Source organism: Procambarus clarkii, chromosome 92, assembly GCF_040958095.1.
Source record: "Procambarus clarkii isolate CNS0578487 chromosome 92, FALCON_Pclarkii_2.0, whole genome shotgun sequence".
NCBI lineage: Eukaryota > Metazoa > Arthropoda > Malacostraca > Decapoda > Cambaridae > Procambarus > Procambarus clarkii.
In genome coordinates this window covers 9,674,740-9,690,664 of record NC_091241.1, presented here as the reverse complement: position 1 = coordinate 9,690,664, position 15,925 = coordinate 9,674,740, and the positions used below count along the sequence as shown (strand labels likewise).

Below are 15,925 nucleotides of genomic sequence, written 5' to 3'. Positions count from 1 at the left end.
CTATATATCGATGATCATTCATTCTGTCTGCCATATTGCCTGTTAGGTTATTGATATCTTCCACCCTGAGGCCTGTGACATGTGTGCTCACTGAGTCAATTTTAGTAGAGAATGCCTCAATGCTTATCAGGAAGCAGCTGCTTTATGAGTTCATTTTGCCTATATTCACTGTATGTGGCTTGGTGCTCGTGAAGATGCCCTGGAGCTCAGTTTGCCTCTGTGATGTGTAGGGACTTGGGAGTTGGGGGAGTTTGTGAATTCTATCCGCTCTAAGTTTGCCCCCCCCCCCTCCTCGTTTCCACCTGGCATGGATTGCCTGGCCTCTTGTTCTTCCTTCTCAGTTTGCCTCAAACGGTGGAAACAGTTGAGTCATCCCCTCGTGCTGGGGATTCGGAACCTATTTATTTCTCCAGAGTATGCTTTGTCCCAAAACTTTAGTTTGGAATCATACTTTCCTCTCTGTTCAGGAAACAGGCATAGAATGCAGCTCTGATCTCGAGTCTTCATATTTGCCTTTTGAGGCTGGAGGAGGAAGGGGAAGCCTATAGAGGGTCACTGGGTGCCCATCAACCCTTCTTGGTCTTTAGGGTGGAAGTATCTGTGGAAGATATTTTTCCCTGGTAACACTATTACTCTCTTATCTGTCCTTATCTCATTTATGGTATCTGTGCTTGGGGTTATACTACCCAAAATCATCTATGCCCTCTAATTACCCAACACAAATCTGCTATTAGAACAATAACAAACTCTAGCCCCAGACAGCACTTCGGCTCCCCTTACTTAAATCGTTGAATATGTTAGGTATTAAGTTACTGCACATCCTTTCATGTGTAATCTATATATATATATAACTGAACTGTTGCCAGTCCTGACCTTAAACGCTTCATAGAAGGTTGTAACAGAACCCATGGGCACCCACACAAGAAACAAATACCTATTTGATATGCGAAGAGTGCGACTTAATCAAACTAAAAATGCACTACAAATCAAGGTACCCAGAATGTGGAATGACCTTCCCAATCATGTCAAAGACTGTCTCTTTCAACCAGTTTAAGAAAAAACAAAGTACTACCTAATCAACTCTAAACCTACCTCACCCCCTAAATGTCAAACTGTTTTCAAACAATATTGATTATTGACCAACTTGTCTGTGTGCCTTGCTTCCCGACCGTCCCTCGCGGTCACTAGTCCTTCGATAGAATTATTGGTTTGGTGAATCAGCTAGATAGATACCTTTGATATCGTTCGCCTTATGCTCTTTTGCTCTCGCATTGGCATCCCTAGTGATATTTAACGCCTTTTGAATAACCCACACGTTTGATGATGCTACATGGCCTTCCCGGCTTTGTGTCTCTTTTGATAATTACTTATTTAATTGCTGATATCCGCAATGTATCAACTTGAAAAAAATTGTAGTCTTCTGTTTACTTAGTTAAAATTACTTTTGCTGTACTGTTGCAATTTCTGCTGTTCCATCATCATCTAATTATTAGTACAGTATTCTTTTATATATATATATAAAGTTGCAGCTTCGGTGGGTAGGCGAATCCATGGGTTAATTTATTTATTTACTTATTTATCTAACATAATTTTAAGTAGGTAAACTAGCAAAATTTATAAAATGATAACAGACACATTGCAAGACAAAAAATGAGATGAGAGAGATTAGTAGGTACATTAAAGCACATCGATAGCTCTTGATTGATTGCATTGACAGCTTGATTGGTAATTTAACAAAGATTAATAGGCACAATACAGCATATTGATAGCACATAAGAAGACAGCAATGATCACAGTAGTAAAGTTGTTTGGATTAGGTACATAAAGATTGGGAGATTGGGTAGCACAAGATACAGTGCAATTTTACAGCACAAGGTAGAAAACTGAAGATGAAATTAGGTACTTTTTTATTTTATTTTTAACCCTGAAACCCTGAATAACCTTGAAATATACTAGCTCTATCTAGAAATCGAACACTATGTTTGTAACTCATTTTGAATGTATGTACTTTTCTCTGAATAAACATTATCTTATCTAATATGGTATCTAAGCGCAGAGACTTCATCTTCAAGAGAACATACCTCAACCTTTCCACCGCTGCCCTGCTCGTCTCCTCGGCTTGGCGCCTTCTTTTGACAATTACTTGCTTGAGGGAGAATTAAGGGGTCTTGTTGGTCATATTATGTCGGTATGATATAAGCCAGTTTCGGCAGAAGCATTTTATGAATATCTAATTAAGGAGGTAGATGTATTTAATGCAACATTGAACCGGAAAACATCTAGTATAAAAAAGCATCCCCCCAGAATAGAAAATTATACACAGGACAAGATGCTTAAGGGGTGGACATTAACAATGAGGAGAGCTCACAAGAATTGGAATAGGAATGGTAGGACTGAGGAAGGGAAGAATGCTTTACTGGCAGTTGCTAGGCTGTGTGGGGAGAAGACAAAAGAAATTAGGAACAAGTATTGGCAGGAGCTTGCAGAGAAAGTTGGGAATAACAGAAACTTGAAGGAAATCTGGCAAGACGTAAATAAAGTAAGGGGTAAAAAGCAGAATTTTGTTGCACATCCAGACCCGCAAGGAATTGCAAATGGTCTTGTAAATAAATGGGCGGAAGCTGCCAAACTTAGTTCATTACCCGCTATAACGAGAGAGAGTTATTAGATTCTTGGAAAGATCTAAGAAAGGATTTTATACTTACAGCAGGTAACAGCGGTGATGTCACTTGCACAGGTACTACCAGAGAAGAACTAATAACGGCGATTAAAGTTGGGAAATCTACCGCCCCGGGAAGGATGCAGTAACTTATGAAATACTTAATGAACTTGCCATTATGACAAAAAGCCCACTGTTAGACCTCTTTAATATAGTTATAAAGAGGGCAGTAGTCCTAGTAAATGGAAAAAAAGCTGTGACCATCCCTATCCCTAAAGCCAATGGATAGTACAGACCTGTGTCATCAACCTCATGTTTTTGAGGTTGGAATTCGGCACACCTCAAGGAGGAGTGTTGAGCCCAACCTTGTTAAATATACTAATGAATAAGATAGCATCTGAGAGATACTCATACACACACACATTAGGCTTATATCGAGATCCCATGGTCGAATTACTGACCCTCCCCAGGATGCAACCCCGCAACAAGCTGACTAACTCCTGGGTACCTATTTACTGCTAGGTTAACAGGGTCATTAGGTGATAGGAAATGCGCCCAACCATTTCTGTCCCGCCCGGGATTCGAACTCTGAATTCTCGATTATGAGTCGAGAACGAACCTGACTACAGCTCCCGGAACCCTTAATTTTTTTTTTTTTTTGCAGGGACATTCCTGCGCGGGCCCTAAGCCTCTGGCTGGCCCACTAAGTGTTGCTTGTTTTACTTGGGCGGAGTATGAGTATTTGTGACTTAACCCTTAAGTCAAATTTGAAGTCATTACTTAAATAATGAGTTAGTAGTCCGGGTTTTTAGTTAATTTATAGTATAAAATATAACCAAATGGCAATATTGCCAAATGAATTACGAATATACGATGCAATTCGTATACTCGTATTGGGAGGATTTACCGGACGTCAATCCTTAACTGTAGCCTCTGTTTACCCAACAGTAAAATGGGAACATAGGATTAACGACTTACCCGAAACGCAACGCGTGCTAGTGGCTGTACAAGAATGTAAAAACTCTTTATATATATATATATATATATATATATATATATATATATATATATATATATATATATATATATATATATATATATATATATATATATATGTCGTACCTAGTAGCCAGAATGCACTTCTCGGCCTACTATGCAAGGCCCGTTTGCCTAATAAGCCAAGTTTTCCTGAATTAATATATTTTATCAAAATTTTTTCTTATGAAATAATAAAGCTACCCATTTCATTATGTAAGAGGTCAATTTTTTTTTATTGGAGTTAAAATTAACGTAGATATATGACCGAACCTAACCAACCCTACCTAACCTAACCTATCTTTATAGGTTAGGTTAGGTTAGGTAGTCGAAAAAACATTATTTCATGAAAACTTGGCTTATTAGGCAAATCGGGCCTTGCATAGTAGGCTGAGAAGTGCGTTCTGGCTACTAGGTACGACATATATATATATATATATATATATATATATATAGGGGGGTACCACCACTGGTGTAATTATAGGGACCCACAGCCTCAGAGAAGGGAACACAGAGCACTCAGGGAAAAACTTGACATTTAACTCTGAATACGAAAGAGTGTTCACTTCTCCTACCACCCCCTTTTTTTTTTATTATGATGTACACTTTATTATGCAAGGTTATACAGTTACATATCTGATTTTATACAAAAAATGAACATTAAGAGGACACAAGAAAAAGTTCGCTTCCTAGAGGCTGTAGATTTCCTCGAACTCCTCCGACGCCGGGCAGGAACCGAGGATGCAGCGGGCATTTCCCCTCTGGATCGCGACACTGAGGCGCTGAAAGAGAAAACTTGCTGCTCTAGGGTCTCTTGTGGTGTCAATGAGCTTGGAACCAAGATCCTTAAGAAACCTTCTTGCACTCTCACCCCATGGGCCTAGGGTCTCAGACCCTATTGGAACGAAATTGTACCTTTGATCTAATTGCCTGTACTTGACTGACTTTTGTTTTTCTCTGTGTGTCGCTGCGGCTCCTGCCGTGCCGGCAGAGAGGGTGATGTATGTCGTTGCCAGGGTGGATACGCAAGTATAGTCCCATGCTAACTGCCTGCCACCCTTCCACGGACGCAGTGTGATTCCGTCTGGTCGGCCGGCAAAGCTAACAGAGTCACGGTTCAGTAGGTTGCGGGGCTCTCTCTCCGCTGGACACTGAGCAGAGGCAAGGCTTCTTTTAATGATGTCGTTGACTTCGTCGTGTCTAGTGTGCCAACCACCCGATTTTCCACAGTGCAGGCCATGCAATCCATATTCGTCAGCATCTGCCTCGCCGCAAATACACCTGTGAACAGTGTGGATAGGGGCAGCAAGGCGGAGAGCGACTGCAATACGGAGCTCCTGCGGATCAAGACGTGTGCCTGTCGCAGACATAGGGACTGCCAGAAGGAAGTCCCCTGCATGGGGAGCCTGCACAGCTGTGAGGCGTGCACGATCACTGGGGGTTGTTGCTGCCTCCAGCAAAGCTGTGGCTTCTTTGTCTGCAATGGGGCTGTCCCAACTGGATTGTTTCTTGGCTTTCGGCATGGCTGGTCTGAGTGCTGGGTCTGTCATGGCACCCCATTTCGTGTCACATTCCGTGTAGTGGGGGTCCTGTATCCCCGCTACATCACTCAGGGTGTCAGGTAGAATTTCCTTAACCAGGTCATCTGATGCTGAGGAGGAAGACAGGAAGGCTGGGACTGCAATTTGGGTGGCGGTGCGGACACCCAAGCCACCGAGCCTGACAGGAAGAGTGGCTTGTTTCCACTGGCATTCGTTGAGAGAGAGGTTAACAACTTTTTCCAGCATGGTCTTCAGTAGGAGGTCATACTCGTCAAGCTTTGGGTTGTTGTAAGATGGGGCGCACCTCAGAAAGTAGGTTAGCCTCGGAAGGGATAGGCATTTGGTGAGGAGATAAAAAGCATCGTGGGCATCGATGTCACCTATTCTGTCTTCCATCCTCCTAAGGTCTGCGATTTTCTTGTCGAGGATCTCCTCAATGGCGTTAGACCCGAGGGGAGCTCCAAGGAGGGTGCTGTTCTCGGCCCTAATGACATGGGCTCCAGGCAAGGCAGACCTTATTCTAGCTACGATGTCTGGGTTGGAGGAGACTACTTCACACTTGGAAGGGTTCAGGACGAGACCCAGGCTTACTTCTTGCTCCCTTATTTTCCTGATATCTGACAAGAGGTGGTCTACGGTGCCAGCTATAGTGCCATCATCCAAAAACCAGATGTTGAACTCGCTGGACAAGCTTTCGGTGATTTCTTTTAAGACTAAGCAGAAAAGAAGGGGAGCAAGAGGATCACCTTGCTGAACACCTTCACATGATCTGATTTCATGTTCACCAAAGAGCAGTTTTGACTCGCCACTGTAGCACGATAGTATGAACGGGTAGAGGGGCCGGAAATGGCGATGTACGGCACAAAGTACTGCATCTCTTCTTACCATGTTGAAGGCATTCTTAAAGTCCAGTTTGAGCAGGGCCTTTTCATCAGAAATGTTTGTGATGTATGCTCGTGCTGCATGGGCAGCCGCTTCACAGCCTTGGGGGATTCCAAATCCTAGCTGGATTGGTTTCAGCAATTCAGCCGCTTGCTGGCTGACAACCCTCGTAGCAGCCTTGGCAATCAGGCGTCGGAGAGTGTTGCCAACAGCGATTGGCCTGATTCCTTCGTCCTTCTTTTTGAGAGCACAGAGGGAGGCACCAAAAAAGAGAGGCCTGATGACCTCAGGTATCTCACCAGCCAGACACATGTTGACGAACCTTGTGAGTTCCATAAGAAGATCTTGTGCAGCATCACCAACCGCAGGATTTAACATTTGCTTGATATGTTGAGGTTTTAACCCTGTAAAGCCGCCTGCTGACCCAGGTGGAAAAGAAAGGGCTGCTTTGTAGACCTCAGATTCACCAACTGTTAATGGGTCTGAAATGGTGTCGGCTGATGGCGGAACGATGTTGTCGCCTTGAGGGGCTCTGGGTGGGTGCTTGCTTTGCAGGGCCCGTGCTGTGGCTGAGTTTCGAGGAGCAATTTTCTCGTCACTGGTGAGGACTCTAATAGCACTTGCGGTATTTCCCTCTTCAATTTTCTTGGTGATTTGTGCTATATATATATATATATATATATATATATATATATATATATATATATATATATATATATATATATATATATATATATATATATATATATATATATATATATATATATATATATATATATATATATATATATATATATATATATATATATATATATATATATATATATATATAAATGTATAAATACAGACATTCACAAACTGGCAACTTTCCAATTCACAACATTTAAGGCCGGCTGAGCTGTGCAGACGTCATAACCTGAATCATGTCTAATATGCCTGAATTAAAGACCGCATTCAAATCATATTACACTGATAAACTGCAATGCAATTCAACCGTCTTGAGATGTTGCACTCCGAGCAAAGGTTCATGACCTTAGGCTTTCAAACTTGCCGCTAAAAAATCACAAATCACGGAGCGCGTTACAAGCCGGCAATGGCGGGAACCAATGAGCTAGCGGGACTCAGAGCGTGGGTGACGTTTCGCGCCATATTCCCCCCCACAAACACACACGACTCCCACACGGGGATGGTTGCGAGTGCGGCTCCCTCAAAATACTAAGTCAGCATTTAAAGTGATTCCCGGCGAGTCGCAGTGATGGCCAAAGTGCACATAGTGAACGTGGTGGTGCTAGATAACCCGTCGCCCTTCTTCAACCCCTTCCAGTTCGAGATAACGTTCGAGTGCGTGGAGGACCTCCAGGAAGGTGAGCACTCTGGAACACTTGCACTCCAGTAGGGGGAATTATTAGTTGGTATAATACCAGGGACTGGCAGGGCGTGGAGTGCTGGTGTGGCCAGGGTCACCTGGACGTCGGAGTTGTTACGTGACAGTGCCAGCAGCGGAGTGCCGGTTGTGGTGTCACTCGTGTGTGTGTGGCACTGTTGTCCTTCAGTGTTATGGTGGAGGTTTGTGCCACAGATGGTACCATAGCAAGCCGGAGGCGACTGCGTCAACGGCCGTGGCTGGCACTGCACTTAACAGTTTGAGTGAAGTTTTGATTTTGTTGCAAGTCTTTTAAGTGGGCAGGAATAAGTAGGCATCAGTGACGTCACTCCACACCATATATAAAACCTGGTTTTGTTTTAGGTTCTAGTGTAGGAACGCTGTAGCAGGCATAATTATTGGTCATTTTTTAAACCCTTATCTAAGCAGGACGGTGGTTTAGACAAATGCACGAGCTGTCGACCTTAATCCAGTTTCCTCTCCATAATGACTTACCCTGACCATAATGCAAACCCGATTGTGATCTCGACCACCGTAATCAGACTGGTTGGATGGAGTCTTGTGTGTGGGATGGTTGTCAGCATGTTTTAAAACCTACTTGGTCTTTCCTAACTGACCTTAACACAACCTTGGCTAATACAGGCTAACTTGATCAACCGTTTTGACAAATCGTAAAGGGAGCATTGTTGAAGTCTGTACGATTTGACCTCGCCCCAACTTATATAGCTAAATATTCAACCATATAATTACAAAGGTCTCATTACAATTACATTAATCAATGACAATAGGATTATTAATCTTTCTGAAAATCGATGATCTTCATATAATTGTTACACAAATTGTTCTTGGTTTTTGTTTAAACAATTATCTAATTGTTTGAATTTTAGGGCACCGTGCTGTTTCAATAACATTTTCACACCTTTTGTCAACGGATTTTACACTGAGGCTTTTACATTCGGTACAACATTAGGCCCAAAGTGGATTGATTTAATAATCAGAAATGTCCTGTTGACACTCGTTTTCCAGTTTTTACAGTTCTATACACATTAAACGTTTAAAAGTTTTAATATTGCCGTTTCATTTTTTTTTTTTTAAGAAACTTTATCAAAGATTCTTGGATAAAGGTGTTGACTAACAAACCTAACATAACTTTTATTGAAGACTGCAAGTAACAAGGCTGCATGCACGAGGATGAATAAAAATGAATTTCTTATTGGTAAGTTTATTACCTGGGATAAGTCTCGTGGTATAAACCAATCCTAACCTAATGGTATTCAGTTTTAACACTTGGAAAACTGTCAAGCTGCAACTGTTGCCCAACTCTCGGGTACCTATGTGCTGCTAGGTGAACCAAGACATAAAGGGTAACATGCCTAAACACCAGTGTCCTGCTGTGGGACAAACCTTTTGGGTGAATTGACTACATCAGGCTGGTGGGTTAGTATGGATATATTTTGTTGTAAATGGGGCAATGTGACCAACAGCCATTCTTGGGTAAAAAAAAATAGACCTTCAATTGTATAAGTTTCTGGTGCGCCCCCACATGAATTATTGCATCCAGGCATGGAGACCTCATCTTCAGAAAGACATAGCTGCTCTAGAGCCGCATGTCTTACCAGAGCTATGGAGCTATGTCTTACGACAAAAATCATACCAGAGCTTAGTCATCTCTCGTATCAGGAACGGTTGAGGGCCACAGGGCCAGTGTTTCCAAAAGAATTAAACAGTAGACATGGTTGGATATGTGATGCAGTGGAAGGTTTAAAAAAATATTGCCAAAAAATTAAAAAATGCCATTGTAGGAGAGCAGTAGTATTCTTCAATGTCCATGAATTGGTCTTAACGCTCGGTGGTTCCCAATTAACAAGCCACTGAAAATTGGGGAAGCTGGTGCTAGTATCAGGTCTTTGTTCTGTTATGCAGTCCCAATGGGGTGGCTGGATATCCAGGAAGCAGGTATGTCATTATAATGATGCTATTTAACACTTTCGCGCTCTCCGCAAAGGTCACTCAGCCAACCGAATGTGCGCGCTGCGTTTTTATCGCTTAAGCGTAAAAACAAAAATGTGTATACTCTTTTTACTCTCCTGACCTTAGTTCTCATGCTACGTATTTCATTTTGGCACCAACGTGTTTGCAATAAAATTCTCTAGAAGAACATTAGTAAAATAAGTCACGAAACATATAGGGATACCAGCACCAAATAAATAACTACGTAGATGACTCGCCGTGAGCGCCCATCAGCAACAAAATGTTTTTACTCTTGGGATTATAATCACCTCCACACTTGTTCTACAGCGTTAATTTTGGTATCAATGGACTCGCAATGAAATTCCCAACACGGTGATATGAATATAAGCGTTGAATATTGATGCAGCCCGCCCGCAAGAGTGTGGGAAGTGGTGAAATTGTTACCCGGTATCGGTGACGGGACGACGCACAGCGCTTTGAAAGTTTATACTTATTTCACTCTCATGACATTAATTTTCTATGTACGTCATTCATTTTCATGTCAATGTATTCGCAATAGAATGTTCTATGTGCCCATAGGTAAAAAATATCAACAAAGCGTAAGTTAGAATAGCGACAAATATAAAACAACGCTGGAACATATCAGTGAGCGTCAAACACACACGAAATATTTTTACTTTTGTTATGTTTGTCAAGATTATACTTGTTGCACACAGTTATTTTTGGTTGTATATTGATCGGAATAAAATTCCCTAAACAGACATATGCATATAATACATGATATGGGGGAAGAATTACCAGTATAAACGGCTAAAGTCACCCACCTGCAACCCGTTTGGGACAAAATACCATTTGATCGACGTTATCCACACCTTTCATGAACTTATTGTACCATGCAGCCTAGTGGTGAGAAAGAGAGCCTCATAGCGCGCAGTTTGAAACAAACCCAAAGTAAATCGGATAAAAATTGAATTTTATACAAATATTTTAAAAGTTGACATAACTTTATGTCCACTATGCGTTTACGTTAGACGAAACCGAACGCGCCGGCGCGTCCAGATAGCGCGAAAGTGTTAATAGCATTGAAAGGAATGGGGGTTATAATATAGTCTATATTATTCATTGTTATACTGTACCTTATAAATGAATGTTGTGGATATTGAAGCTATTAGAATTGAACTTGTTCCCCTGAACTCTTCTGGCACGTTGGCTTTATTCCATCGTATGGCCTCTTTTTATTTGTAGACTAATCATTATCTTGATTTTGTTGTGCAATGGTGGTATGTCCTCCTGTCAGGGTACTGGCACCCTAGGTGTTTGGACACTTCACACTGCTTGATATCTGACCACCTACATTTTTCCAATCAATATATAAATAAGCACTGCATCCATAGACATGACTGATGTCATTTTATAGCTTCTCTTCCCAGTCATACATATCAGTATTTCAAGGTATTTATTTTTCTAAGTTAGATTTAAGCACCAATAGCTTAAGTGGCTATATGCCAGCAAGTTTACTTTAAACTATTGTCTAACCAAACCTAGTTAAATCACTGAGTGGTATCCTAAAATGAGCTCTTTGCACTTGCTCTTCTGAGTTTAGGAAAATAGTAACTTTCCTCTAAGTGTCCATTGCAGCACTATAAAGAACTTGCTTGCGGGACAAAACTTACCGGGACAGAATATGGTTTCTGCTTCACTAGGTTTCCTTGGTACATCTGGCCTCATTTGCCCCAATTTCCTTAAATATTAATAAATTCAAATTTTGACAATTTCATATTAAATCTTTGAAAAAGGATGAGTTTTATGCTTGGGAAAGCTTGTGGGTTTTTCAGGGTATGAAAATAGTATTACAGTATAGTAATAACAGCATAGTACTGTACTGAAGATTGTATTAAAAATGCATGAATGATTTTTGTAGTAATTTTTACTTATTTCAGATCTGGAATGGAAGATAATTTATGTAGGAAGCGCAGAGAGCGAGAACTATGACCAAACCTTAGATACTGTTTATGTTGGGCCAGTGCCCGAGGGTAAACACATGTTCGTATTTCAGGTATGTATTGGCTGTGTTTCGGAGAACTTTTTAATTGGGTCTCCCTAGTAAGAGGGACTAGATGTCGCTAATTCTTTGCACGACACACCAAAGTGACACACAAGTTGTAAATATGCAGTTAAATGACATAAAACTGCTGTAGCTACTGTATTTTTAAAGTTGCCATGGAATTACAAATGATTTGATATTTGTTAATATTTTAAATGTGATTGGTAAATGTTGGTGGCTATGTTGTAACATTCGACATCTTCCAGGCTGATCCTCCAGATGAGAATAAAATTCCTGTTGGGGATGCTGTCGGAGTTACTGTGGTGTTGTTAACTTGTGGCTACAAGGGCCAGGAGTTCGTGCGTGTTGGTTATTATGTCAACAACTCTTACACAGATTCTGAACTGCAGGAAAACCCACCAGATGTTCCACAGTTTGATAAGGTAAGTGGGGTGACTCGAGCAGTTGCGTGAAGGCTGTTAGATCATAGAAATGTCACTAGGTATAATAAAAACAAAATGGAGAAGATTGTGAATTATAGAAAACCTGGTAATTGCCTCAAAATTATACCTGATGATCCAGGCTGTAAATGAGTGTGTGAATGAAGGAAATGTTACATATGCGCTTGGGTTTTACTGGACTGTTATACACTTGTCATTTATTGCACACCAAAATGGAATAACAATCCATTAATATGGATTTTTATTTAGTTCCAATGGGGTGGGGGAGCTGTTCCTGAATGAACAGTTTTGGTGCTTGGGAGTATTGTTGTAACCACGCAGTCTCCGTGGTGTAGTGGTAAGACACTCGCCTGGCGTTCCGCGAGCGCTATGTCATGGGTTCGTATCCTGGCCGGGGAGGATTTACTGGGCGCAATTCCTTAACTGTAGCCTCTGTCTAACGCAGCAGTAAAATGTGTACTTGGATGAAAAAACGATTCTTCGCGGCAGGGGATCGTATTCCAGGGACCATAGGATTAAGGACATGCCCGAAACGCTACGCGTACTAGTGACTGTACAAGAATGTAACAACTCTTGTATATATCTCAAAAAAAAAAAAAAAAAAAAAAAAAAAAAAAAAAAAACAGAATTAAGAGCCTTGGATTACTGTTCTTTAGTAATCCAGGGTGAGAAGGGTGTGATCATATTTTTGTCATCCTATTACAGTACTCTAGTATTTGTATAATTCTTATTTGCTGTTTTCTATACATTTTTGTTCATGCTGTCTTCAGCCAACACAATTACATATACGGTAGAACAGCATTTTGTACATGGAAATATTTAAAATGTATTTACATTGTCACAGAAAAAGGATTTGATTCAAGGAATCTTCCTTGAATTCAATGCATAAGCAAAAAAAAAATTTGCTTGTGCATTCTTCCATTTCACCATGGCATATGATCATTAATGAGCAATTTGGTATCAAAATAAATAAATAAAAAAAATTATATATATATATATATATATATATATATATATATATATATATATATATATATATATATATATATATATATATATATATATATATATATATATATATATATATATATATATATATATATATATATATATATATATAAATTTTTAATAAAATATGCAGTATGATTATTCTTGAACCTAACATAAATCCTTTGTGGCAAGGACCAACCTTAGTAAGCCTTTTATAATAAGATTCACTTTTGGCTGTTCTGCGTGTTACTGTATAATTTTTTAAACTGTGGATATCGCTTGCCTTGTCCATCCCTCTTACCGTCGTGCACATCCTTGTTGAATGTCCTGACTTCCAGGACGAGCGTGTCTTTCTTTCCGACCGTCCCTCTCGGTCGCTTGTCCCTTGATAGAATTCTTGGTGAATCCGATACTTTTGATATCGTTCGCCTTATGCGTTTCTGTTCTCGTATTGGCATCCTTGGTGATATTTAGCGCCCTCTGAGTATTCCGTGCGTTTGATGGTGCTACATATCCTTCCCAGTTTGGTACCTTCTTTTGATAATTAATTACTTGCCTTGTCTTTTTGTTCTTGTATTGGCATTTTGAATGATCTTCAGAGCCTTCTGGATATCCTGTGACACAATGGTGCTATAGTCTTCTGGGTTGCCTTTTGATAATTGGTTACTTACCCCAGAGGTGTGGGTTATTGATTGATTGATTGATGAAGATTAAGCCACCCAAAAGGTGGCACGGGCATGAATAGCTCGTAAGTGGTGGCCCTTTTGAGCCATCACCAGTATCAATAGATGATACTGGAGATCTGTGGAGGTGCGACTGCACCCTGCGTGACGGAAGATGTCTTCCGTAATTTAAACAGATTGAATTGAGTGATGAAGAGGGTTATTGAGGTGTGAATTAGTCTGCTCATACTTTATTACATTATTTGGCAGCATTTTACGTAGCTAACATTCATTAAAAGTACAATATTTAACAAGGGTATCCTTTTTTAAGCAATAGGTGTGTACATCTTTAAAGTCTGCGTCTCAACATCTGCGTAGCTCCAGCTTTTCATCCATTTTTCAATTTATTGAATATTGCTAAGGCTTTTGACTGGTACAGTAGATAGATGAGGTTCAAACCTTTGTTTTAAGGATGAATTATTCTGTACCTAGCAAATGAAAACATTTATGGAAATTTGTGTATAATTAAGGATAGGTTTTCTTGAACTAGTATTTTTTACTGAAGTAAAGGTTATTTGCAATTCTTTAGATACCTGTAATCAAATTCACTTTCCTGAGGTTTTTGTTTATTTTGCAGCTCCAGAGAAACATTTTGGGGACTCAACCACGTGTCACAAAGTTCAAAATCGATTGGGATGATGCTAAGGACTCTGAAAACATCCCTCCCTCAGAAAATGCGAGTGAGGGTGCAAACACCTCTCAAAGCTCCTCTGACATGAAACCTGTCTTAGGAATGGAGAACAGCAATAGTGCTTGTGCCATGGAAGTTGCGTAAAAGTTGAATGTGTAGTGGGAATTTCATATTTGCATTGATTTTCATATTGTAAATGTCTCGTCTATGGAAGGTTCAGTTTTAAACTTGTAATGTACCTGTTCACACCCCTGCCATTAGACATTCTTTCATAAATAAAAAATATTTTAATATTTGCATTACTGTATATTTATAAGCATGTTGTACTAGACAAAATTTTGAATATTTTATGTTAATGAAACTGGAAGCATTTATATATATTTTACAAATATATATTTTATAAATTCACTTTATGGACCATACCTATGTTTGCTCGACTTAAATCTTCGTACCAGCGATGTTGATCGGGTCTTCGTACCAGCGATGATTGTGCGTGTTGATCGTGTCTCCAAGTTGGTTTAGTGAGACTAGTGAAATCTTGGGTCTTGCAACATTGTCCTTGGGAGGCACGTGTGCTCCAGGTCAGTGGAACATATTGGTAGATGCTTTAATGATGCACAAGTGTACAAACTGAATTGGCTTAAACGTGTCTGATAAGACAATGCGAGCTTTAGAAATTGGCAGTGTAGATGTTAGTTCAAGAGTCCCGTTATGAAAGGTTATTGCTTTGTATATTAGTTCTTTTAATTAAATGTTTTCTTGTCCTTTATGCTTTCATTTATTCATTGTGTTGACCGAGTAAATATTATACTGTACAAGATAATGGAACAAATTTGAAGTTAGTGTGCATGGCATTGGGAAAGGGTGGGTGTGTGTACTTTGCATTCAGGAGGGGAGGCACTCGTGTGCACGCTTGGCATTGGGGACAAGTGTCCTTGGCATTGAGGATGGGGATGCGAGGGAGTGAATGCTTAGCATTGAAAGTATACCTTTTTATATTAAGTCGTACAGTTTGGAGGTAAATCACAACTTGTGGTACTACAGCCAGAGATGCTGCAGTGTGAAAGCAAAGTTTGTGTAATTGTGACCCCACATGCACCATGCAATTGAAGTGAGAATTAAAGATTTTTTAGCATGTTTTCAGAATGAGATTGTGCTTTGGAGTTAAATATAATTGGCTGAACTGCATGGTGTGACTAGGCCCTGAAGGTTATCTAATTGTGGAAATTGTACAAAATAAATAACTGGAAATTTAAAGATTTAAGCAATAAAATTGATGTATTACTAATAATAAATTTAACTATATGAATAATCATAAATGTACACAATTTAGCATCAATGATAAATTATAGAAAATTAAGTACTGTAGTTGGAAGTAAAAATTTAATATTGGCAAATTGTTGGTGTGACCATGTGATAGTACTGTACCATATAACACAAAATTGTGTGGAAGGTGATGATTACCTCCTGATACTCTTAAGGTGAAAGCCAGAGCTAATTGGTTTAACAAGTATAAATAATAATAGGGTTTGTCAACATTAGCAGCAGCATGTATGTACTTAATGCTTGATTAACGCTCTTGCACTGCATCTATCTGCAATTTTT

The 15,925-nt window shown here is 39.9% G+C and overlaps 1 protein-coding gene across 1 annotated transcript; it reads left to right on the top strand.

Annotated features, from left to right (window-relative positions):
• Positions 1 to 7,257: 7,257 nt before the first annotated feature.
• Positions 7,258 to 15,084, top strand: asf1 (histone chaperone asf1). Its single transcript, XM_045769909.2, has 4 exons — positions 7,258 to 7,481; positions 11,413 to 11,528; positions 11,783 to 11,959; positions 14,267 to 15,084. The coding sequence occupies exons 1-4, from the start codon at positions 7,373 to 7,375 to the stop codon at positions 14,462 to 14,464; spliced, it is 600 nt and encodes a 199-aa protein (XP_045625865.1). The 5' UTR covers positions 7,258 to 7,372; the 3' UTR covers positions 14,465 to 15,084.
• Positions 15,085 to 15,925: the final 841 nt, after the last annotated feature.